This window comes from Colletes gigas, unplaced genomic scaffold, assembly GCF_013123115.1.
Source record: "Colletes gigas isolate AHSC1104 unplaced genomic scaffold, ASM1312311v1 Colletes_gigas_Sc00006, whole genome shotgun sequence".
NCBI classification, from domain to species: domain Eukaryota; kingdom Metazoa; phylum Arthropoda; class Insecta; order Hymenoptera; family Colletidae; genus Colletes; species Colletes gigas.
Genome location: NW_025106635.1, coordinates 7,878,599 through 7,899,443, shown reverse-complemented (window position 1 = coordinate 7,899,443; position 20,845 = coordinate 7,878,599). Strand labels below are relative to the sequence as shown.

Sequence of the window (20,845 nt, the reverse complement as noted above, 5' to 3'; positions counted from 1 at the left end):
CCCAGGAAAAGAGTAATTCGCAAATTATCGAGCAGTAGTTCATTAAAAGCCGCGATTTATTGCAATGGCGGACGAATATCTATTGTGGTTCCACCTAGTGGCAAAGCAGCGTAATATTTCTCGACAATTTTAACGCGTTGCCGTAGATGGTGCCACAATAATGTATTCGCGCTCACTTCGGGCAGTTTTGGAGAATCGAGAAGTGGACGAGTGTCAGTTCGCTTTCTCGACTTTCCGAAACTGTCGAATTCGCGTATCCGTGACCTGGCGTAGTGTGGGAAAGTGGAATGGGAAGTTCTCGATGCACCTGGTGCCCGATTTGGTAACATTGTCGTAGGTTTCGATTTTGTTCCGCGTACCCTTGAAACTAACCAAACCTTAAAAGTTCGTGATGAAGTATGAAGCGTCTCGGTGAAGTATGTAATTTGTATACCAGTGATTCAGTGCAGACGCGAACAGAAATTCATTGTGTTTCCGTTGCTTGCGTAACGTGCACGTACCTCGTTATCTCTTAAACTAATTGTTCCTTTTCGGTTTAAAAAACCCTACTTAAGTTATGTGAAATTTACCAAACATAAAGTATCACAGTATTGTTGCAATTGCTGGTTCGACGATCCCCGACAAAGCACTTCGAAATAACAAACAGGGCTCTCAATCGCTATCTTTTTATGAACGTGCATTTATTGTGTGACTAATTTGGAGCTGATCTAAACTCGATACTTAATCGTGTGATTGGTGAACGTGAAAATCGTGCAAGTGATGCATCCTCTTTCGATGCTGGATAGTGTTCGTGAAACAGTAAGAAGATCAAAATATAAGTTAAATTTTTCATTTTGATAAAAACGATTGGGTTCGATCTGCAAGAGTCACTGGTACGTATTCTCTTCTCAATGGTGACAGTTATACACACTCCATGTCAATGAACATCACATTAGGAGATAATATATTTCGTGAAATATTTTTTATAACAGTATAAATATATTCTTAATACGATCGAATGTGAAAATATAAAAAAAAATATATACATGTACATATGTATGTATGTATATTTTGATGTATCATAAGTCATATGGCTTGCATTGTTTTTGTAATCTATGGTACATACAAGGTGGTCCACATAACTTGTGTAGCTTAATACTTTTCAAAATATGCGTTGCACAAAAATATTTTGTATACAAAAGTTGCATGGTTTAAAGGGGTACATTTATATAGTGCATTTATTTTTTTTTATTGGTAGAGGTGTTTCTAAGATTTGAACTTTGTTTTTTTTTAAATAGAATACTATATTTTTTATACCAAAATATGGAAGAATATCGAATTCTGAGTAAAAAAGTATTGACCTTTATTAACCCTAAACCTAATAGCTAACGAGTAGTTTCCCTTTAAACCATGCAACTTTTGTATGCAAAATTTTTTCGTGCAACGCATATTTTGGAAGTTATCAAGCTGCACGTGTTACCACATGAACCACCCTGTATATGCATCTATTTACATTATTATTTTGTAGGAAAACATGGAGATGGTTAATGCCAAGGAACTCATAGAGGATGCACGCCAACTTGATAAAATAAACACAGGTATTTTAATATTTTTTTAATAGTATTTTATTGAAATTCCATTAAAATTTATTGTATAATTTGCATAGGATGTAAAACTCACGTTTAACTATTCGTTTTTTAGGGCAAACTGATAGAGCAACAGTAGCAGATGTTGAGCTGATGTTTATAAAAGAAGGGTGAGTTTATATTAGCCATATCAATACCAAGATTTATATTTTCTTTCTCAATTTTCTAACTAACATCAAACATATGTTTTTACTTCTTTAGATCATTTTTTAACACATACTTGTTAACAGTATATTGTTAAATAAATTTCTTGATGTTACATGTTACCAAATATGCTATTAGAACATGTAAAAGGTATACTCTATTGAAAAAAAAAGAATTTTAAACAGTGGGTGCTATGCATGCACAAGGCTATACAACAGAGGTTTAATCTGTTAATTTATATGACCAATATTAATATTGAAAATTAATCAATACTGTTGCTATAACAGTAATTGTATCTTTTTGAGGAAATATTTATTATTGATAAAAATACAATAAAAGATAAACGCTTCATTATCAGCGGGTAAAATATCTCGTGAAGCGAGATTTTCTGAGATTAAATTTAAATAAAAATGTTGGCATACCTCATATTGGACGATTTAAGCGTTTCAGTGTCGTCGCCATTATTATCACACAATTTTAATTTTTTCAGCTATCATTATCGAAGGAAGGTCGGAATAATTTTCCGTCGAAATTGTGTATTGTTGTATTCATTATCAGTTTGTACACGTTCGAAGCTAGCGGAACAAAATACTTACATGAACCGAAAAGTATAAGAAGCGTATAAAACACGATCGAATTCGAGAAATCAATTACCGTATCGTTGTTTTGAAAATTGTACGGCGATTGTTTGAAAGGAAGACAGATTAGAATAGAGGAACGTCACCGGAGCGATCGTGTTTCAAGATGCATGTTAACTCACCGTAGCATTATTTTCTAATCAAACGGAGGGTGGATCGATTTTCGAAATTTGATCATCGCCGATCGATAGTTTGAATCAAGGGGAACCACACGGCGAACACGCTGTCTCTGCTTTTACTTTCAGTGTAACACCGTCTTTGCTGTGACCAATTCGTGAAATCGTGTTCTTAACCCGGTGCCTTTTAAAAACGGGCCGCAAAACGTGTAACCATTCGAATTTACTGTGCACTGTGTTTAGAAACGTAGAACGATATGACTATAAACCCATTTCGCTCCATAATGGAGAAAGTTCGGAATACCTGGAAATACAAATTACTGAATTCTACTAATTATGTTTGGTAAGTTTTTTTACAATATTACATTGCATATATCATGTAATGTTGCATACAGGGTGTTCGATCACCCATGGGAAATTCTAAAGGCCAAAATAACACGAAAATCAAGAATATCAATTTGTTGATCGAGGCTTCGTTAAAAAGTTATTAACAAAATTAAATTAAAAAAATTTCAAATCGTTTCGGAAAAATTATTTTCAGTTGCAGGGGTCAATTACAATCATTTTTGGTCGATAGACATACCCCCGAAAACCCACCCACTTTCGAGAAAAAAATTCAGGAAGGTGGACAAAAAAAAAATTTCAAATCGTTGTAAAAAAATTATTTTCAGTTTCAGGGGTCAATTATAATCATTTTTTGTGAATACACATACCCCCGAAATCCTACGCACTTTCGAGAAAAAAATTCAGGAAAATAGACAAATTTTTCGGTGAAATTGGAAAATTTCAAATCGTTCTGGAAAAATTATTTTCAGTTGCAGGGGTCAATTACAATCGTTTTTGGTGAATACACATACCCCCGAAATCCTACGCACTTTCGAGAAAAAAATTCTTTACCAAAAATATACCGTGTGGCCGGAAATGTTTCTATAACTTTTTAACGAAGCCTCGATCAACAAATTGGTATCCTTGATTTTCGTCTTATTTTGGCCTCTAGAATCTCTTATTAAAATATTTCCCAGGGGTGGTCGTATACCCTGTATATTAAATAAATTGAAAGTAGTCGGATTTGTCTTACGTTTGAATTCATTCTGTCGGATATACATAACTGGAGCACACCTTTCTCCCTCGTCGACGTGATATTCAGCCAAGCCGTGTGTAGCGGTATCTGGCCCCGTCGAAACTCCCATTTTCTTCGTAACGTCTAACCGTTGAACGTGTTTCATTATCGCGCGACGCAAGCTATAAACTCGTTCTACTATGAACACTTTCATTCGTTATCGACGATACTTTTATACGAACCACACAAAGTCTAGTGTCTTTTGATTTGGGTCAGCTTATTGTTTCATGTTTCTAATAAATGTGGCTTGTCAAGAGGAATACGAGGAAGCAAGATAACTAACGATTTATTAAATTATCGTCGATTCGAAGCAGTTCTATACAACAACGGACGCACGCGGTACAACAGTTAAATATCTGAATATAAAGTGCTCGTGAAATTCAACAGGTTGCGCTTAATTTCCATTGAAAGTAGAAAGCAGAAAATAATGTAATCGCGAATGACGAGAAAAGAACAGATAAACACCCGTTGAAACGAGAGAGACGACTCGAAGAAATGTTTCTTTTATATTATGACCGGAAGGTACACAGTGATTAATAAAAGTTTCGATCAATAGAGGATGTGTCCGTCTAACGTTACTACCAGAAGTAGCTTTCCTCAGTGTGTTTTTTGTGAAAGTGTTAGCCAATGGCAGCCATTTTCAAGGTCCAGGCTTTGGAAAGGAGAGTTAAGCGATTCGATTGATCTAGCCCAGTGATTTTCAACTGGCGAGGTATCGAGGTGTGACGTGAGTTTACAATCAAGTATTGCTACTACAGTTACGCTAAAACAAACAGATATCGATGGAAAAGTATCATTTGCATATCTTAACGCTACGGAAGAAGAGAAATTAAGAAGAGGAACGTTGTTTGCCAATTTTTCCAAGAGTTTCAGTTCGATGGAAATTTCCCAAGTGTTTTTCGATACGTATATACAGGGTGTTCAGCCAATCCTGGGAAAAATTTTAATGGGAGATTCTCGAGGCCAAAATAAGACGAAAATCAAGAATACCAATTTGTTGATGAAGGCTTCGTTAAAACGTTATTAACATTTAAATTCAAAAATTTCAAATCGTTTTGGAAAAATTATTTTTGATTACGGGGGTCAATTACAATCATTTTTGGTGAATAGACATATCCCCGAAATCCTACCCACTTTCTAGAAAAAAATTCGAGAAGGTGTGAAATTTTTTGAGGGGAAAAAAAATTTCAAATCGTTTTGGAAAAATTATTTTTGATTGCGGGGGTCAATTACAATAATTTTTGGTGAATAGGCATACCCTCGAAATACTGCGCATTTTCGAGAAAAAAATTCGAGGAGGTGTGAGATTTTTTGAGGGAAAAAAAAATTTCAAATCGTTCTGGAAAAATTATTTTTGATTGCGGGGGTCAATTACAATCATTTTTGGTGAATAGACATACCCCCGAAATCCTACCCACTTTCTAGAAAAAAATTCGAGAAGGTGTGAGATTTTTTGAGGGGAAAAAAAATTTCAAATCGTTTTGGAAAAATTATTTTTGATTGCGGGGGTCAATTACAATCATTTTTGGTGAATAGACATACCCCCGAAAACCTACCCACTTTCGAGAAAAAAATTCAGGAAAGTGGACAAATTTTTCGGCGAAATTGGAAAATTTCAAATCGTTGTAAAAAAATTATTTTCAGTTGCAGGGGTCAATTATAATCATTTTTCGTGAATAGACATACTCCCGAAATCCTGCTCATTTTCGAGAAAAAAATTCGAGGTGTGAAATTTTTCGATGGAAAAAAAAAATTTCAAATCGTTTTGGAAAAATTATTATCGATTGCGGGGGTTAATTGCAATCATTTTTCGTGAATAGACATACCCCCGAAATACTGCGCATTTTCGAGAAAAAAATTCAATACGGGCGGAACTTTAAACGTTAATAACTTTTTAACGAATCCTTCATCAACAAATTAGTATTCTTGATTTTCGTCTTATTTTAGCCTCTAGAATCTCCCATTAAAATTTTTCCCATGGTTGGCCGGACACCCTGTATACGTATACTTTAAATAGTTTTATATATTTAATTAAAGCCTTGCATTGAACAGGAGACAATTGTTCGTAATTGTCTCGGCGAACGAGACGAGTGCAACTTTATTTCCGCAACATTAAAACGTTTGAGCAAATAAGAAACAGCAGGGGCAGACGGTATAGTTCGTTCCGTCGACCGTACAGTGCAAAAGGGACGACAAACCGAGAACAGCCGTTCTTTACTTCGAGTGTTTCGTTAACGATCTCGAATCCTGCGAGATTTCCGTCGGCTGTGCAACGTGTCCCGAATCAGTCTCGCGTCGCCGGTTACACGGTAACGAGCAATCGATGCCGGAAGGTTTCCAAAGGATCACGAAGAATGAATCGAACCGGAACGACGAGACACGCTGTGCCTTCGGTGCACCGAGGGAAATCCGTGCGACGTATTTCGCTTAATTTTCGAGGAGGATCTTTCTCTTGGTTGCGTGCTCGCGAACACACCGCGAACGAAGGCATGAAACTGCTGATCGGGTCAGTACTTTTATCGTACTTGCGATATCCGAAACCTTTCGATTAAATATTTTATAAATATTAATATATTAACTCTACGCATCATATTATATCGTCGTAATTGTTAAAACTATTTAACTGAATTTTAGTCGATCAACCACCAGCTGCAATTGAAACGCGCGTAACCGCGTTATAAATCAACGGATGTTGACGAAACTGACGTTGATTAATAGCTTAAGCGGTCGATCAAACACCGGTGGAAATTTCATTTGCGTCGCCCGGTGCATTAAAATAATTCCAACGATCCGAAAATGCGAACGACAGTGACGCGAATTAATCGGATCGAACGGAGGTGAAAATTGGTCCTTGTTGGTAAATAACGAAGGTTTTTAAAAGGAAAGAATAAATGATGTAGCAAGAGGATATAGCCAACAGATCCATGCACGTAAATCGAGGAACGTGTCGCGGGCAGAAAGTGTAACGATGCGTTTTCCTTTCTAAACCATCGTTGTTCCGTTATTTTCACGAGATGTTTACTTTTCGAGCGCTCGATCGGATCTAGAAGCGGAGGCGCGCGAGAAACGGCCGTGTGCAACTGTATTATGCGTGTAGAATTGGGTTAGTCCTTATGAGTGCCGTGAGCAAAAAGACACGAGAGCACGGACCACGCGATTACACGAGTTATCAGTCGGTCAGTGATATCAAATCGAGCGGAGCACCACGCGGTTTTACGTCCCGTGGCCGAGAAATCGGTGCCTCGATTTCAACGAACACGTGTTTCTTCGTCCCCAAACCTTTGCATCCTTCAGACTCCGGCGATCTACGGAAGAACCTCGTCGAGCTGTCGCGATCGTTACGCGCGTCGTCCATAAACCTCACCGCTGTACCGCGGCGTGCTCGAATTAATAAACTTATTTCACGTCGCAGATAACAACGATGTAATATCCCGTTTCATAAACATTTATCGGAACAACATAATCTCTGTAGTCTATCGTTCGCGAACGTTCGTTCTTCTCGATATACATAACCGTGTACTTGCCGCCGGTTTCTATTAACGGCTCGTGGCACTTATCAAATCTCTAGGCGACCGTGGAAAATTCGAAATCACTATAGAGTCGCTTTAGAAGCGCGTTAGTTTTCGTTGAAAATGGACGAGGATAGGCGACCCCTGATCAATGGAACTTACGGTACGATGGATAATCTCTGGTAAGCTTCAAGGACTCTCCGGAACGTACTTCCACCCGCTATAAATGTTCTAGCTTTGACGATATCTTTTCTACATCTTTTCGTTATTTAACATCGGAGCAAGTAATTCCGTTCTATCGATTATTCGTGGCAAAGTGTAAGCGTAAATACACTGTATCAGGCCACTTAGCTAAAACGTTGTACATTCGATAGTTACGCGCAAAATAGAATATCATTTAAACGATCTACGCCACGATTTCGTTCGATGGAGCAAATAAACCCAATTTTTATCATATTATATTGCAATAAACTAGAAACTCAGCAAGATCTTGGTGGTCGAGTTAACAACTGCATTTCTCGAAGTAATCTTATCGTTGAACTTCGATCTCAATGGAGCGATAGTTTCAACGGAAGCATCTAGTAAAAAAACGTTTCACAGAAAGCTTTATTACGTTTGGGAAACGTAATGGCTATTATTATATGCATGTACAAGCATGAAAATGTTTCCTCTTCGAGGGTACGCGTCTCGATACGAAATATTCGTACGGATTAAAGAAAATCGTGTTGTTTAACGTTTGGCCGATCGAGTAACCGACGTAGGAGGAAACGAACGCGTTTCCGCGATCGTGCCTTGGTATTCGTAGCGTGGTTTCGAAGCTAAACGTTAACCGATAACGAGCAATTGTTTTTCTTCGCGTATGTAAAGTTACTGATAAGCGATTCATATTCACGGGGCCCTTATCTGCGGCACGATACTCGATGGCGGATAACGTATACCGTTCTCGATTGCAAATTTAAAGGGTAAAGTTTTACCAACCAGATAAAACTTATTTCAATTAACGAAAATTGTAATAGTAAAAAGTAATAAATATACACGTATTTCCATTATTTACGAATTTTTTACGAAACATTGGTCAAGAACAACAAAGAGAAATTGAGTTAAAAAAATATCGTCGTGGATTGTTTAGGGGTGGCGACGACGACGACGATGATTACGAGGGTACGACGCACCTGGTCCGCGTTCCACGAACACAGGACAATGATTCCTCGAGTCCCGTTTCCACGGTGAAGATTAACATCGAGGGTATGAGTTGCCAAAGCTGCGTGAAGAACATCGAGGGAACCATAGGCAGCCGATCGGAGATCGTGAATATCAAGGTCGTTCTAGAAGAGAGGATCGGTTACATCGAGTACAGAGCGAACGAGATCACGGTCGCGGAATTGATCGAAGCCATAGAGGACATGGGATTCGTGGCTTCTTTGCACCAGGACGATAGCAACCGTGACGACAGTAAACGGAACGGTTCTCCGTTAGAATCCAGCATCGGTACTTGCAGCATACACGTCGACGGAATGACTTGCGCGTCTTGCGTGAAAAGCATCACAGGTGAAAATCCTAAACCCTGGTTCGTACGGTAAATTTTCAACGTAAACGATTTATGCACCTCTTTCTCTTTGTCGCAGGCGTTTTGTCGGAGAAGCCGGAAATAAGGAAAGTAAACGTCAGCTTAGAGAACAAGGAAGCTGTAGTCTCTTACAATACCAACGATATTACGGCTGAGCAGATAGCACGGTGCATCGAGGAGATCGGTTTCGATGCATTCGTCAAGGAAGTGAACGGCAAAGTTCTCGAGACAGCGGTGACGATCGTGTCCAAGAATAATAATGTCAAATACGGGGAAGTTTCGTTGCAGCTGAACGGCGCCGGCGACGTTAATGTTAACGATAAAGTAGCAAAATGTTTCCTGCACATTACGGTGAGCGAAGAATGACTCGCGTTTATCGTACAACGCTTTGAGCTATCATTAATTCTGATCGTTTTCCATAGGGAATGACCTGCGCTTCCTGTGTTGCTGCCATAGAAAAGCACTGTAAAAAGTTGTACGGCGTAAACAATATTTTGGTGGCGTTGATGGCCGCCAAGGCAGAGGTCACGTTCGACCCAGAGAAAATAAGAGCAGCCGATATTGCCTCCAGCATATCCGAATTGGGCTTCCCTACTACTTTGATCGAGGAACCGGGGACTGGCGAAGGAGAGGCTGAATTAAAAGTAAGCAATGTCGACAACGAGTTCTAACAGGCCGACTCTCGTATAACGATTTTATTTTACGGCTTAGATCACAGGTATGACGTGCACGTCTTGCGTAAATAAGATAGAATCGACCGTGAAAAAGCTGCCAGGCGTTCATTCGGCTGTGGTCGCGCTGGCTACTCAACGTGGTAAATTCAAATACGACGTGGAGAAAATTGGCGTCAGAGACATCATCGAATGCATCAACAAGTTGGGTTTCACGGCGACGTTGTTCAGCAACAGGGATAAAGAAAACAGGGACTATTTGGATCAGAAGTAAGCACTAAATACTTTGTTCGTATTAAAACTAGGACAGTAAGACGTGTAGCATCTACATATCCCACTTTTTATTTTCATAGAGAAGAAATAAACAAATGGCGAACAGCGTTTCTGGTGTCTCTAATCTTTGGCATACCGTGCATGATAGCCATGACGTACTTTATGGTCGTTATGTCCGCCGGCGATAAATCACACAAGGACATGTGTTGCGTGATACCTGGTCTCTCTTGGGAGAACTTAATTCTTTTTATATTTTCTACGCCTGTACAGGTAATTATAAATACTGTCTCGTGGACGTATTGGGAGTACAAATTAGTTCGATCTGTTTTTTTTTGTAGTCAAGGATGCATTTATTCCATAAAAAAATCAATGAACAGATTGATCAAAGTTTTGTCCATCGCTGGCTACTACTTTTCCCCACCTCTCAGGCAATTTTCGAATTCCATCTCGTTGATGTTGAGGTCGATGGCAACGATTGACCAGGGATCTCTTGGGATTATCGTAGAATATCCATTTCTCATCCCCAGTTACAATTCGACGTAAAAAACCTTTTCTTTGTTGCCTTCGAATCAGCTGCTCACAGGCGAAAAATCGCCTTTCAACGTCTCTCTATTTCAATTCATAAGGCACCCAATTGCCTTGCTTGTGAATCATTCCCATGGATTTCAATCGTACGGAAACTGCTTGTTGCGTAACTCCTCTTGCGTTTGACTCGGATCTTCATCGAGTAATGCCTCCAATTCTGTATCTACGAATTTTTTTGGCTGTCCGGAGCGAGGCTTGTCCTCAACGCTGAAATCACCATTCTTGAAACGTCGAGACCATTCCCTACATGATTTATCAGTTGGAGCATTGTCACCATAAACTTCTACAGTAAAAAACAAAAGTTTTGTATGAAACTCAAAGCGACATACATTGAATAGTATTGGTAGATGTCTAACTTCTCTGAAACAACCGAAATCAGCTGTCGCTATGAAACACACATAACAGTCAGAGTCATCTTTTCAAAACGGACCGAACAAATTTGTACTCCCAATAATTGCTAACCGTTTGTTGATTTCGAACGATATTTATAGTTTTTCGGCGGCTGGCATTTTTACGTTCAAGCTTACAAAGCTTTGAAACACGGTACAACCAATATGGACGTTTTAATTTCTATGACCACCACGATATCTTATTTGTACTCGGTTGCCGTACTTACAGCGGCCATGGTGATGCAAGAATCCTTTAGCCCACAGACATTTTTTGATACTCCTCCGATGTTGTTAGTGTTTATCAGTTTAGGAAGATGGCTGGAGCACGTTGCGAAGGTTGGAATATTTATCTACGAGTACTATTTGGAACGTGACTGGGTGTCTTATTAAGTAATCAATCTTTCCAGGGCAAAACTTCGGAGGCCTTGTCGAAGTTATTGTCGCTGAAGGCAACGGATGCAGTTTTAGTTACCTTAGGTCCGAACAACGAAATATTGTCCGAACGTTTGATCAGTATAGATCTGGTGCAACGAGGGGACATATTGAAGGTAGTGCAAGGTGCCAAAGTTCCCGTTGACGGTAGAGTCTTGTCAGGGCACTCCACATGCGACGAAAGTCTGATAACGGGAGAAAGTATGCCCGTACCAAAGAAGAAGGGATCGATCGTGATCGGCGGTTCGATAAATCAAAATGGTCCGCTTATGATTACTGCTACTCATACGGGAGAGCACACGACATTAGCACAAATCGTTCGATTAGTAGAAGAGGCACAAACGAATAAAGCGCCTATTCAGCATTTGGCCGACAAAATAGCGGGTTACTTTATTCCCCTCGTTATAGCTGTCTCTATAGTGACTTTAATCGTTTGGATAATAGTTGGATATTTAAATATAGATCAATTGCCGATCGCGCACAACGGTTACATTAATAAACACAGCATGAACAGGGAGGAGACCATATTCCAGTATGCTTTTCAAAACGCTCTCTCTGTATTGGCGATAGCCTGTCCATGTGCATTAGGATTGGCCACGCCAACGGCTGTTATGGTCGGTACCGGTATTGGTGCACTGAACGGTATTTTGATCAAAGGTGCTGAACCGTTAGAAAATGCACACAAAGTTAAGTGCATTGTATTTGACAAGACTGGAACGATAACACACGGTATGCCAATGGTAACAAAAATAAGTTTGTTCGTGAATGAAAGAGTCTGCTCGTTAGCAAAATTATTAGTTATCATTTGTACGGCTGAAACGAATAGCGAGCATCCAATTGCGTCCGGTGAGTTTTAATGGTTAAACGATATCGTGTTTCGCGTAGTTTTTAATAACATGTTTTTCTTTTTTCTCCAAGCAATTGTTCGTTACGTAAAGGAAACGATTGACTCCGAAGCAGCCGGAAAGTGTTCCAACTTCCAGGCGGTCGCCGGTTGTGGTCTCAAGTGCAAAGTGTCGCACATCTCTGCTACATTGAACGATGCTTTAAAATCAGAAAAGATCGTCAACTATGTGAATCAGGCGAAAACATTGTCTTCCGGAACGTATAATTTAAACAATGTGCCTATCGACGTGTTGTCGATCCCGAGCATGAGCCAAGAAAGACAAAATTTAAATCTAGAATTATTGTTGAGTCCCGATTTCCACGGTGACCAAACCAGTCCCGACGATGTGTACGAAATATGCATCGGTAACAGGGAATGGATGCGAAGAAACGCAGTAAATATACCGCAAGAGGTGGAAGCGAGAATGACTAGCGAGGAAGATTTAGGTCGTACTACGGTCTTAGCAGCAATAAATAATGTATTAGTGTCTATGATCAGTGTAGCTGATACGGTCAAGCCGGAAGCCCATCTGGCAGTTTATACTTTAAAAAAGATGGGTTTAGAAGTAATTCTTTTAACAGGTGATAATAGGAAGACTGCCGCCTCTATTGCCAGACAGGTAAACAGCTATTGGATTACTTTCGGTTGAAAATCTGCAGTGGAGATTATAGATATGTACTTCTATATATTGTATAGGTTGGTATTACCAGAGTGTTTGCAGAAGTATTACCTTCGCACAAAGTTGCAAAAATTCAGCGTTTACAAAGCCAAGGCTTGAGAGTTGCAATGGTAGGAGATGGTGTCAACGACAGCCCTGCTCTTGCCCAATCAGATGTTGGTATCGCGATCTCCTCTGGCACGGACGTTGCTGTGGAAGCTGCCCATGTAGTTCTCATGCGTGTAGGTTGAGACAAATACTTATCTCGTTTAAGCAGTCTGACTTGAAATGTTAAATTTAATACTTAACAATAATTCCTTTAGAACGATCTCTTGGACGTTATTGCGTGTCTGGACCTGTCTAGGAAAACAGTTCGTCGAATAAGACTGAATTTTTTATTTGCCAGTGTTTATAATCTACTAGGTATTCCTATTGCTGCTGGAATATTCAGTTCTTTTGGATTCTTTTTACAACCGTGGATGTCATCGGCGGCGATGGCTTTGAGTTCGGTCTCTGTAGTTGGAAGTTCTTTATTGTTGAAATTGTAAGTATCGAAGGAGTGGCGTTTAGCGCGTTTGGTATTATATTCTGGTATTTGTACAGATATCGTAAACCAACAAAGGCTACTTTAGAAACTCCCGAGTATTTAACAGCGATGCACGCTCATTCCACGGCAAGAATGATCGATTTAGACACGATATCCCTTCATCGTGGTTTGGATGATTCTGTAATACCAATTATGCATAGATCTACCTCGACGCTGTCCAGGTACGCTCAAACGACTACAATGTTTTCAAAATATGTACGGAATTGTAATAACCCTACTGCTTGATGGAATTACAGTACAATTATCGTAACACCAAAAGGCGTTGTTATCTCCTTAATTGTAAAAATACTAACATCCAAGTTTTGGCTTTGTTTGATCTTTCGCGCTTGTTGTTTATCATTTACATTATTGATATTGTATTATACTAACATGGATATTACAAATTGTTAATTTAACTAATTAACAATAGTACGTAATACTACTAACTCAGTTGTAATCTGGTTAGCGGTTTAAATAACTCTTTCTTTGTTGAATCGGAATTTAGGTCATCTTGCAAGCGAATAAAATAACTCGTGAACTTAAAGCAGCTTTTACTGTATGCGACATTTATTTCGATTTTAACGAACAAAAGTTTATCATAACTTAAAACATAATATAAGACTGAACAAAATATTTTAATAGAAGGAAGAGCAGTTTTGGAAAATAATACATTTTTTTAAAGAATTGTAGATAATTTACAGGGACAATTGCCATTTCATATTTTTAATCTTAACAAAACAAATTGTAAATATTGTATTAAATGTAAAATAGTTGATGTAATGTTAGAGAAGGAATATTGGTTATTGTTAACTATCGTCGTATGTCTATTTCAATTATTGTACAAAGAAATTTTGTAAATAAATACTTACACTTTTTCAATAGACATGTTACCTGCTAGACACGTGACCTGATCCTGAAGATTTGCTCATCGTTTGGTTTTGTGGTTTGTACATATTTTTTGCACGTATTTGCAATACCTGTTTTCTGTATTATACATGTATGTTAATAATCTTAATTTTTTCGGAGGTTTATAATGTTAAAGCAATGTTTCAGGAAGCACCACTTGTAAATCTTCCTTTTCCTTAAAAGAGAAATGTTTCGTAATTATACTTTCTTCTTATCTATGCTACTTTGACAATTTGCCTGCTTCTATTTGCTTTCAGCAAGTAGTATTTACGTATGAAGTAGGTTGTAACTAATTTAGCTACTGGGATGGTTTATGTTTAATATGATATGTATGAGCATATGTTCACTTTCTCTATTGCTTTTCACAAATATTTGGTACATAGGTATTTGAATTGTTAGATGATACTGCAATGGTTACTTATTAATAATACTATATCTAATATTATGAATTGAAAACAAACTCATTTAAAGATTAAACAAGGTAATACGTGTTTCGCTATATATCGATGTTTTAGTATTTTTCAAAGTAGTTTGACAATGTCTTTGTATTACAAAATTTAATTACAGGCTGTTCAGAAGATCTAAAGACGATGTGGAGGGTCGACTACTCGGTGATGATGTAGACGAAATTGATCCGGTAACGGATTTCTCTGGATATCGCAAAAACGTAAAGGACCATACAAACGTAATACAACCCTTAAATACACCATACAAAACATAGAATCCTTTAGAACTTGTAAGAATGTCTTTCATAAAATATTTCGCTCGCCTATATACAGGGTGTTCGGCCACCTCTAGCAAAAATTTTAATGAGCGATAGTAGAAGCCAAAATAAGACGAAAATCAAGAATACCAATTTGTTGATGGAAGCTTCGTTAAAAAGTTATTAACGTTTAAAGTGCCGCCCTTACTGAATTTTTTTCTCGAAAATGCGCAAGATTTCGGGGGTATGTCTATTCACCAAAAATGTCTGTAATTGAACCCTACAACCGAAAATAATTTTTCCACAACGATTTGCAATTTTTTAATTTTCTCGAATAATTTCACACCTTCTCTATTTTTTTTCTCGAAAGTGGGCAGGAATTCGTGGGTGTGTCTAATGACAAAAACTGATTGTAATTGACCCCCGCAACCGAAAATAATTTTTCCACAACCGATTTGCAATTTTTTTTCTCCGTTGAAAAATTTAGGCACCGAATTGGATTTTCAGTAAGGAATTTTTTTCTCGAAAGTGCGTACGATTTCGGAGGTATGTGTAATGATAAAAAAATGATTGTAATTGATCCCCGCAACCGAAAATAATTTTTTTAGAACGATTTGAAAAAATTTTTTTTCGCCGAAAAATTTCAACACCTACTCGATTTTTTTTCTCGAAAGTAGATAGGATTTCGAAGGTATGTGTACTCACCAAAAATGATTGTAGTTGACCCCCGCAAACGAAAATAATTTTTCCAGAACGATTTGAAATTTTTGAATTTAATTGTTAATAACTTCTTAACGAAGCTTCCATCAACAAATTAGTATTCTTGATTTTCGTCTTATTTTGGCCTGTACTATCGCTCATTAAAATTTTTGCTAGAGGTGGCCGAACACCCTGTATGTTTTGCCACTGACGTAATGATTTTACATTTTACGAATATTCCATTTTTTGCCAGGAATTAATTTTTCATAATTAATTCGGTCTGTAATTTTTAACTGAGAATCAATGTTACGAAAAAATCAAGGTGAATGTCGAAAAGAATTATAATGGTGCTTTTATTATAATTTGCATTATTTCTTTTACATAAACTACAATAATAGTATTGTGATATTTATGTCTTTTATTTAATTGAAATGGAATTATTGACACTTTTGTATATTTTACTGTATGTTTTGTACTTAATGCATTTTACATACAAAATGCAATTATTATTTCGCGAAGAAAATATTACGAGACACAGAAAGTATTATGGAAGGTGATATATAGGTAAAAAGTTTACAGGGACCATGTTTCAATTCATGTTCATATAAAAGACTTAATTAGTTAATAAATATAATTTATTAAAAAAATATATATAGTTTATTTGTTATAAGCATCAATTTTTCGTAGCTTGTTTAAATTATAGTTAAGACTCTTAAATATAGTTCATGCCATTTATAAGTGAAAACAATAGACTGTAACAAAATAGTTAAAATAATCAAATTCGGTTGTACTTTTTACCTATTATAAATATCCTTAAAACATAAACTGGTACGTTGTACATGCTACAGCAATTAAATATTTTTGAACTTTCACAGGAGAAAATATAATATTTGTGTATATACTTATATTGCTTGTGCCACATCTTTAACATATATTAATGTATAGTAAATATTTTATATAATATATAATATATATGGTGATTTTGTTATAAGCAATTTAGTATTATATTTTTATAAAACCTTAAAAAGAAATACTTATAACAAAAGTAGAAAATTTGACATAGATTTAGATCACAAGTTTTGTATAGTGCCTTGCATATATTAATTTATGACAGCATATGGTAGAACTGAATTTGCTTGTGGAAGACAATTTTCAGATATAGCAGTTGTGTTGGAGGGGTAAGTATTAAAATCTTGTTGAACATTAATGTTATTATTGTTAGCAGCATACACCAAGTGTTCATTATTTACGAAAGGATACACATTTCTATGAACGTGTGGATTGAACATATCTTCTTCTGAATAATTTTTCACATTATGATAGAATTTCAAATTACTGGCTTGAGGAACTGAAATCGATTGTTCACTCTTACATGATTCATAGTTGCTGTTTCTGTTTATCAGGGATGTATTTTTATCCCACTCTTTCAAATGAAAATCGTAAAGGTTTGAATTTAACAATAAATCTTTATATTGGGCTGCACAGTGTGTATCATTTTGCTTTGTAAATTCATTGTTGTTCTGTAAATGTTCATATTGTAAAGGCGAATCAGATACATTCAAGATTAAATTTTTATTTGCATATCCTATATTCTGATGCCCCTCCAAATGACTGTTATATCCATTAATTAAATTGTGTGAAAAAAATTCTCCTTCCGTGTTAGAAACCTTATTAACATTTAAATCTAATTCTGATTGACCAATATTTTGTATGTCTGTAAATACAGTTCTGTCATTACATGTTTGTATATTATGGTTTGTTAGTGTATAATTATAATTGGGATCGAATGTAGGACTTCTTTCAGCATAAAGGTATTTATTTCTATCATCCATGTTATTTTTCCATTGATTTATTTTAGGCTTCCATGTCTCTTGCTTCAAAGTCTGCTGTACATTTCTGTACATGCTTAAGTTGTCCTTGGTATATTCACTTTCACTGCCAGAATCAAGATATGAATTTCTGAATGTATCTTGGTTGCTTCTACATTCTGGTCTTTGTACATTAGGAATGTTTGTATACTGTGTTTTATTATAAAGAAAATCACTTTCTTTAATTGTATCAAACATATTATCCAAAAGAGTTGCAAAAGGTGGTAAATTCTCATTAGTTCTGTAATGTCCATCTAATTTATATTTCACGAATAATAGTTTTAATTCATCCTTTGTAAGCATTGGTTGTTCTAAAGGTTGTTGTAAAATCTGATTCAATTTTTGAATTTGATTCTTACACATTTCTTCTTTATTTTCTAGCTGCTTGTTTGAAAGAATCTTATGCAGTTTTGTTGCTTTGCTTTGTTTTCTATTTTTTTTCAAACTTGCCTTCTTCTTATGCTGTAATGTGCCGCATGATTGTTTTTTTTTCATATTCTGAAAATGCATATTACATTAATCATTAGGATTAGTCTGTTTAATAATGGAACTTTTCAAAACATTATCTTACCATGCTTGTAGTCCTCTTTGTTATATTAATAATTTTATCAGTCTTGACCTTTGCTGTTAACTTCAACACTTTCTTCTCTTTAACCATTCTAATGTCTAAATAGAAAAGAACGTTTATAATGAAATAAACAATAATATTCAGTTTATTACATTAACTTACGAATAACGAATTTCTGAATTTAGATTAACGAATGTTTTACGTAAACAAAGAAAATGGAAAAATTTAATGTTCAAAATATGTTGCATATGCAGTATCTGTATACAATACGAAACGTGTAATGAATATATTCTTCCTAACATTTTCTGTTTAAGACAAAACTTTGTTTCTTAAATAACTGACTTACTTTCTGTCATTTGGAATCTTAAGACGTCACACGTGGGATGTACGATATTAAATAGATAATCGTCAGATTAATGTATGTATCTATAATTTTAAGAGATCGTTACGATTCCTTTATTCGTTTACAGAGATAAAATTCGTTATAAATGATTATTGATTTTCTGGATCATTTTGAATACATTGAAATTTTGATACTTCGTGCTATATAGTTTCCTAAATTTTACCATTTCGATGGAATTCAGTAACAACGATATTCTTTTGTTTCCTATTATTTTCGTCCTAGTGAGTTGACCATCATAACTTTTTTCGAATATTGTTGCAACGTTAATAAAGTAAATTTGACTTTACCGTTAAAAACATGAAAGAAGAGTGAAACGATTATGTTCTTTATAAATTAAAAAATCGTTTTGGAAACAGACATTATAATTGAAAATAAATGGAATCAAGTATTTATGAAATAATCCTCTTATTTTGTAGAAGGAGGGAATAATTTCTTCTAAATCATATAAAACAATGTAATTTCAGTTTCTTTATTTAAATTAACAAAACTGCATGCATAATACAAAAACTTATAATATATATATAGGTTGCGAAGAGATTGTATAAAATATAATTTTATTTGTAACAATTGAGGCACTTGTTTCGTTCTTCGTAATCATACCTGGAATTAAATGAACAGAAATAAAACCATAATGCTTTAAGGTATTGAAACAACGTAAACATATTAAGCTCGTAACTTACACAGGCAATGAACAGTTTTGACAAAATAATTGTGTGCAACCAGTGCATTCAAACAGGCAATAATTACACAAGACTTGATCACAGTAAGAACATTTATTAAACATAGTTTGGTCTATTACTCTACTACAGTCACAAAGATCATACTTGGGTCGATCATCCTTAAAAGAACATGTGAAATACAAGTTATTAATTTTATATTGTTATAAAATTCATAGACAGAATAAAATAACCAATGTTTAAGAATTGGAAACATTATTACGAGGATGTAATTTAAACGAAGTATATACTGTTGATAAAAAAATAACTTACTTTTATAGCTTCATCTGTTTTCAATAATTCTAACTTACTGTTCAGTACCATTTGTTTCGAATTACGTTCTTGTTTGATTTTGCAAGAGGACGATGCTTTCGGTGAAAGTATATCGAGATTCATGTCCATAGATTCGTTCAATTTGCGCGATAATGATTTCACACCGTCTTTTAATAACTCCATTGTTCTACCTGCATGGAAACAAACAAGTTCAATAAGAAAGTTCGCTTCGCTTATTTTTATAACCTTTGTACCGTAAACAGTTTTCATTCGTTCCTCTCGGCAAACACCGTTGTCAACTTGTTTTTGACCTACATGTATCTTTAGTTGGGGTGGTAAATCGTCTTCGAACATACACGGCCGTTTTGGCATTCTTTAACGATGTAATTATTAACAGATCTATTTCACGTGAACTAACGATTTCGCGACATTATCAACCGACGTGTTCAGTACAACCATGCATATGTTTTCATATTTAAATACTCACTACTCTATAACGTACGTCGAAGATACAGTGGCTCGAAGTAAAACTTGCACACTTACGTTTTTATACTTAACGAAGGGACTAATAATGTAAGGAAACAATTTAAACAAAACGTAAGATTATGTTCATTATCCTTATTCTAGTTTATATAAATTCATTAAAAACAGAAACAAAGACAAAAGTTACTTGTATTAATTTAAAAAGAAAAAGAAATGTTTTAAAATTAATGGAAACTAACTTCAAGCTAAAGTTCGGACAGTTGGCAATACTTCTTTATAGTTTGATTCTTCGAATCCAAAAAGGTTGGTTTATTAAACTTGTTCTAGTTTTACTAATTTTTCTTCGAAAATATATGTACAAAGTCATTTGATTAGAGTTATTTGGTTAGATTATACAGTTTCCAATCGTGTAAGAGCACAACGTTAACCTCTCGTTGACATAGATTTGGCGGGAACGTGTCAATCGACGTGTACAATTAAGCAGGAAAGGCATTTGTATCGTAAGTAGGATATTAAGTTAACAAAGAAGTTAGTAATATTTGTTTATTAGTAATGTTGCATTATTATTACTTTTATACATATTTGATATTGGCCATCAACAAATATGTTACAATTTTTATCTCCCCACCGTCCTCGTGTTTAATCGTTTCGCATGAAAACTAACGATATATTTTATAATAATACAGAATAATTCATAGTCATTGCGTGACAAGTTCCAGTAGTAATCGTTGGTACAATAACTGTACACTGTATAGCTCGCTTACACAAGTAAACTATACAAATGGCAATCGAATCATTGAAATAACTTGATTAAAGTATGTATAATCGAACGAAACAATCACAATCAATGACAATTACGTACGTAGGTGTAGCGACTGTTATTTCCAATACAATATTTATTCAAAGTTATCAGAAAAAAAATGACCGTTTGATTCGTTCGTGGGACCGTGAGATACTCGAATAATCACAATAGACGTATACGACGTTGCTGCGGTTCCAGGAATTAAACGATACGTTTCAAAAAGAG

General features: G+C 35.8%; 2 protein-coding genes across 6 annotated transcripts; one reads left to right on the top strand and one right to left on the bottom strand.

The window, feature by feature from the left end:
- The first annotated feature begins 231 nt into the window (after positions 1-231).
- On the top strand, positions 232-14,928 carry LOC122395792 (copper-transporting ATPase 1). 5 transcript variants are annotated; one of them, XM_043393651.1, is made up of 15 exons: positions 232-416; positions 1,508-1,577; positions 1,681-1,735; positions 8,282-8,700; positions 8,778-9,070; positions 9,142-9,363; positions 9,431-9,660; positions 9,744-9,933; positions 10,740-10,973; positions 11,045-11,915; positions 11,988-12,574; positions 12,652-12,855; positions 12,937-13,157; positions 13,217-13,381; positions 14,673-14,928. In XM_043393651.1, exons 1-15 carry the CDS (start codon positions 399-401, stop codon positions 14,824-14,826), a joined length of 3,933 nt encoding a protein of 1,310 aa, XP_043249586.1. In that variant the 5' UTR covers positions 232-398; the 3' UTR covers positions 14,827-14,928. The 5 variants fall into 5 exon arrangements, with proteins under 5 accessions (XP_043249586.1, XP_043249587.1, XP_043249588.1 ...); XM_043393652.1 differs by having other exon boundaries at positions 232-872; XM_043393650.1 differs by lacking the exons at positions 232-416; positions 1,508-1,577; positions 1,681-1,735 and adding exons at positions 2,740-2,866; positions 5,696-6,149.
- A 3,881-nt stretch (positions 14,929-18,809) lies between these two features.
- On the bottom strand, positions 18,810-19,815 carry LOC122395830 (apoptosis regulatory protein Siva-like). The gene is made up of 4 exons (XM_043393719.1): positions 19,590-19,815; positions 19,336-19,526; positions 19,027-19,184; positions 18,810-18,946 (listed from the first exon to the last, which is right to left on the bottom strand). The coding sequence occupies exons 1-4, from the start codon at positions 19,705-19,707 to the stop codon at positions 18,901-18,903; spliced, it is 513 nt and encodes a 170-aa protein (XP_043249654.1). The 5' UTR covers positions 19,708-19,815; the 3' UTR covers positions 18,810-18,900.
- Positions 19,816-20,845: the final 1,030 nt, after the last annotated feature.

Coding starts and splice junctions, on each gene's coding strand:
- LOC122395792 (XM_043393650.1), top strand. CDS start 5,998: ATGAATCGAACCGGAACGACGAGACACGCTGTGCCTTCGGTGCACCGA. Junction 6,150..8,281: donor GGCATGAAACTGCTGATCGG/GTCAGTACTTTT, acceptor TGGATTGTTTAG/GGGTGGCGACGACGACGACG. Junction 11,916..11,987: donor CGAGCATCCAATTGCGTCCG/GTGAGTTTTAAT, acceptor TTTTTCTCCAAG/CAATTGTTCGTTACGTAAAG.
- LOC122395830 (XM_043393719.1), bottom strand. CDS start 19,707: ATGCCAAAACGGCCGTGTATGTTCGAAGACGATTTACCACCCCAACTA. Junction 19,185..19,335: donor AAACAGATGAAGCTATAAAA/GTAAGTTATTTT, acceptor TGTTCTTTTAAG/GATGATCGACCCAAGTATGA. Junction 18,947..19,026: donor CAAAACTGTTCATTGCCTGT/GTAAGTTACGAG, acceptor ATTTAATTCCAG/GTATGATTACGAAGAACGAA.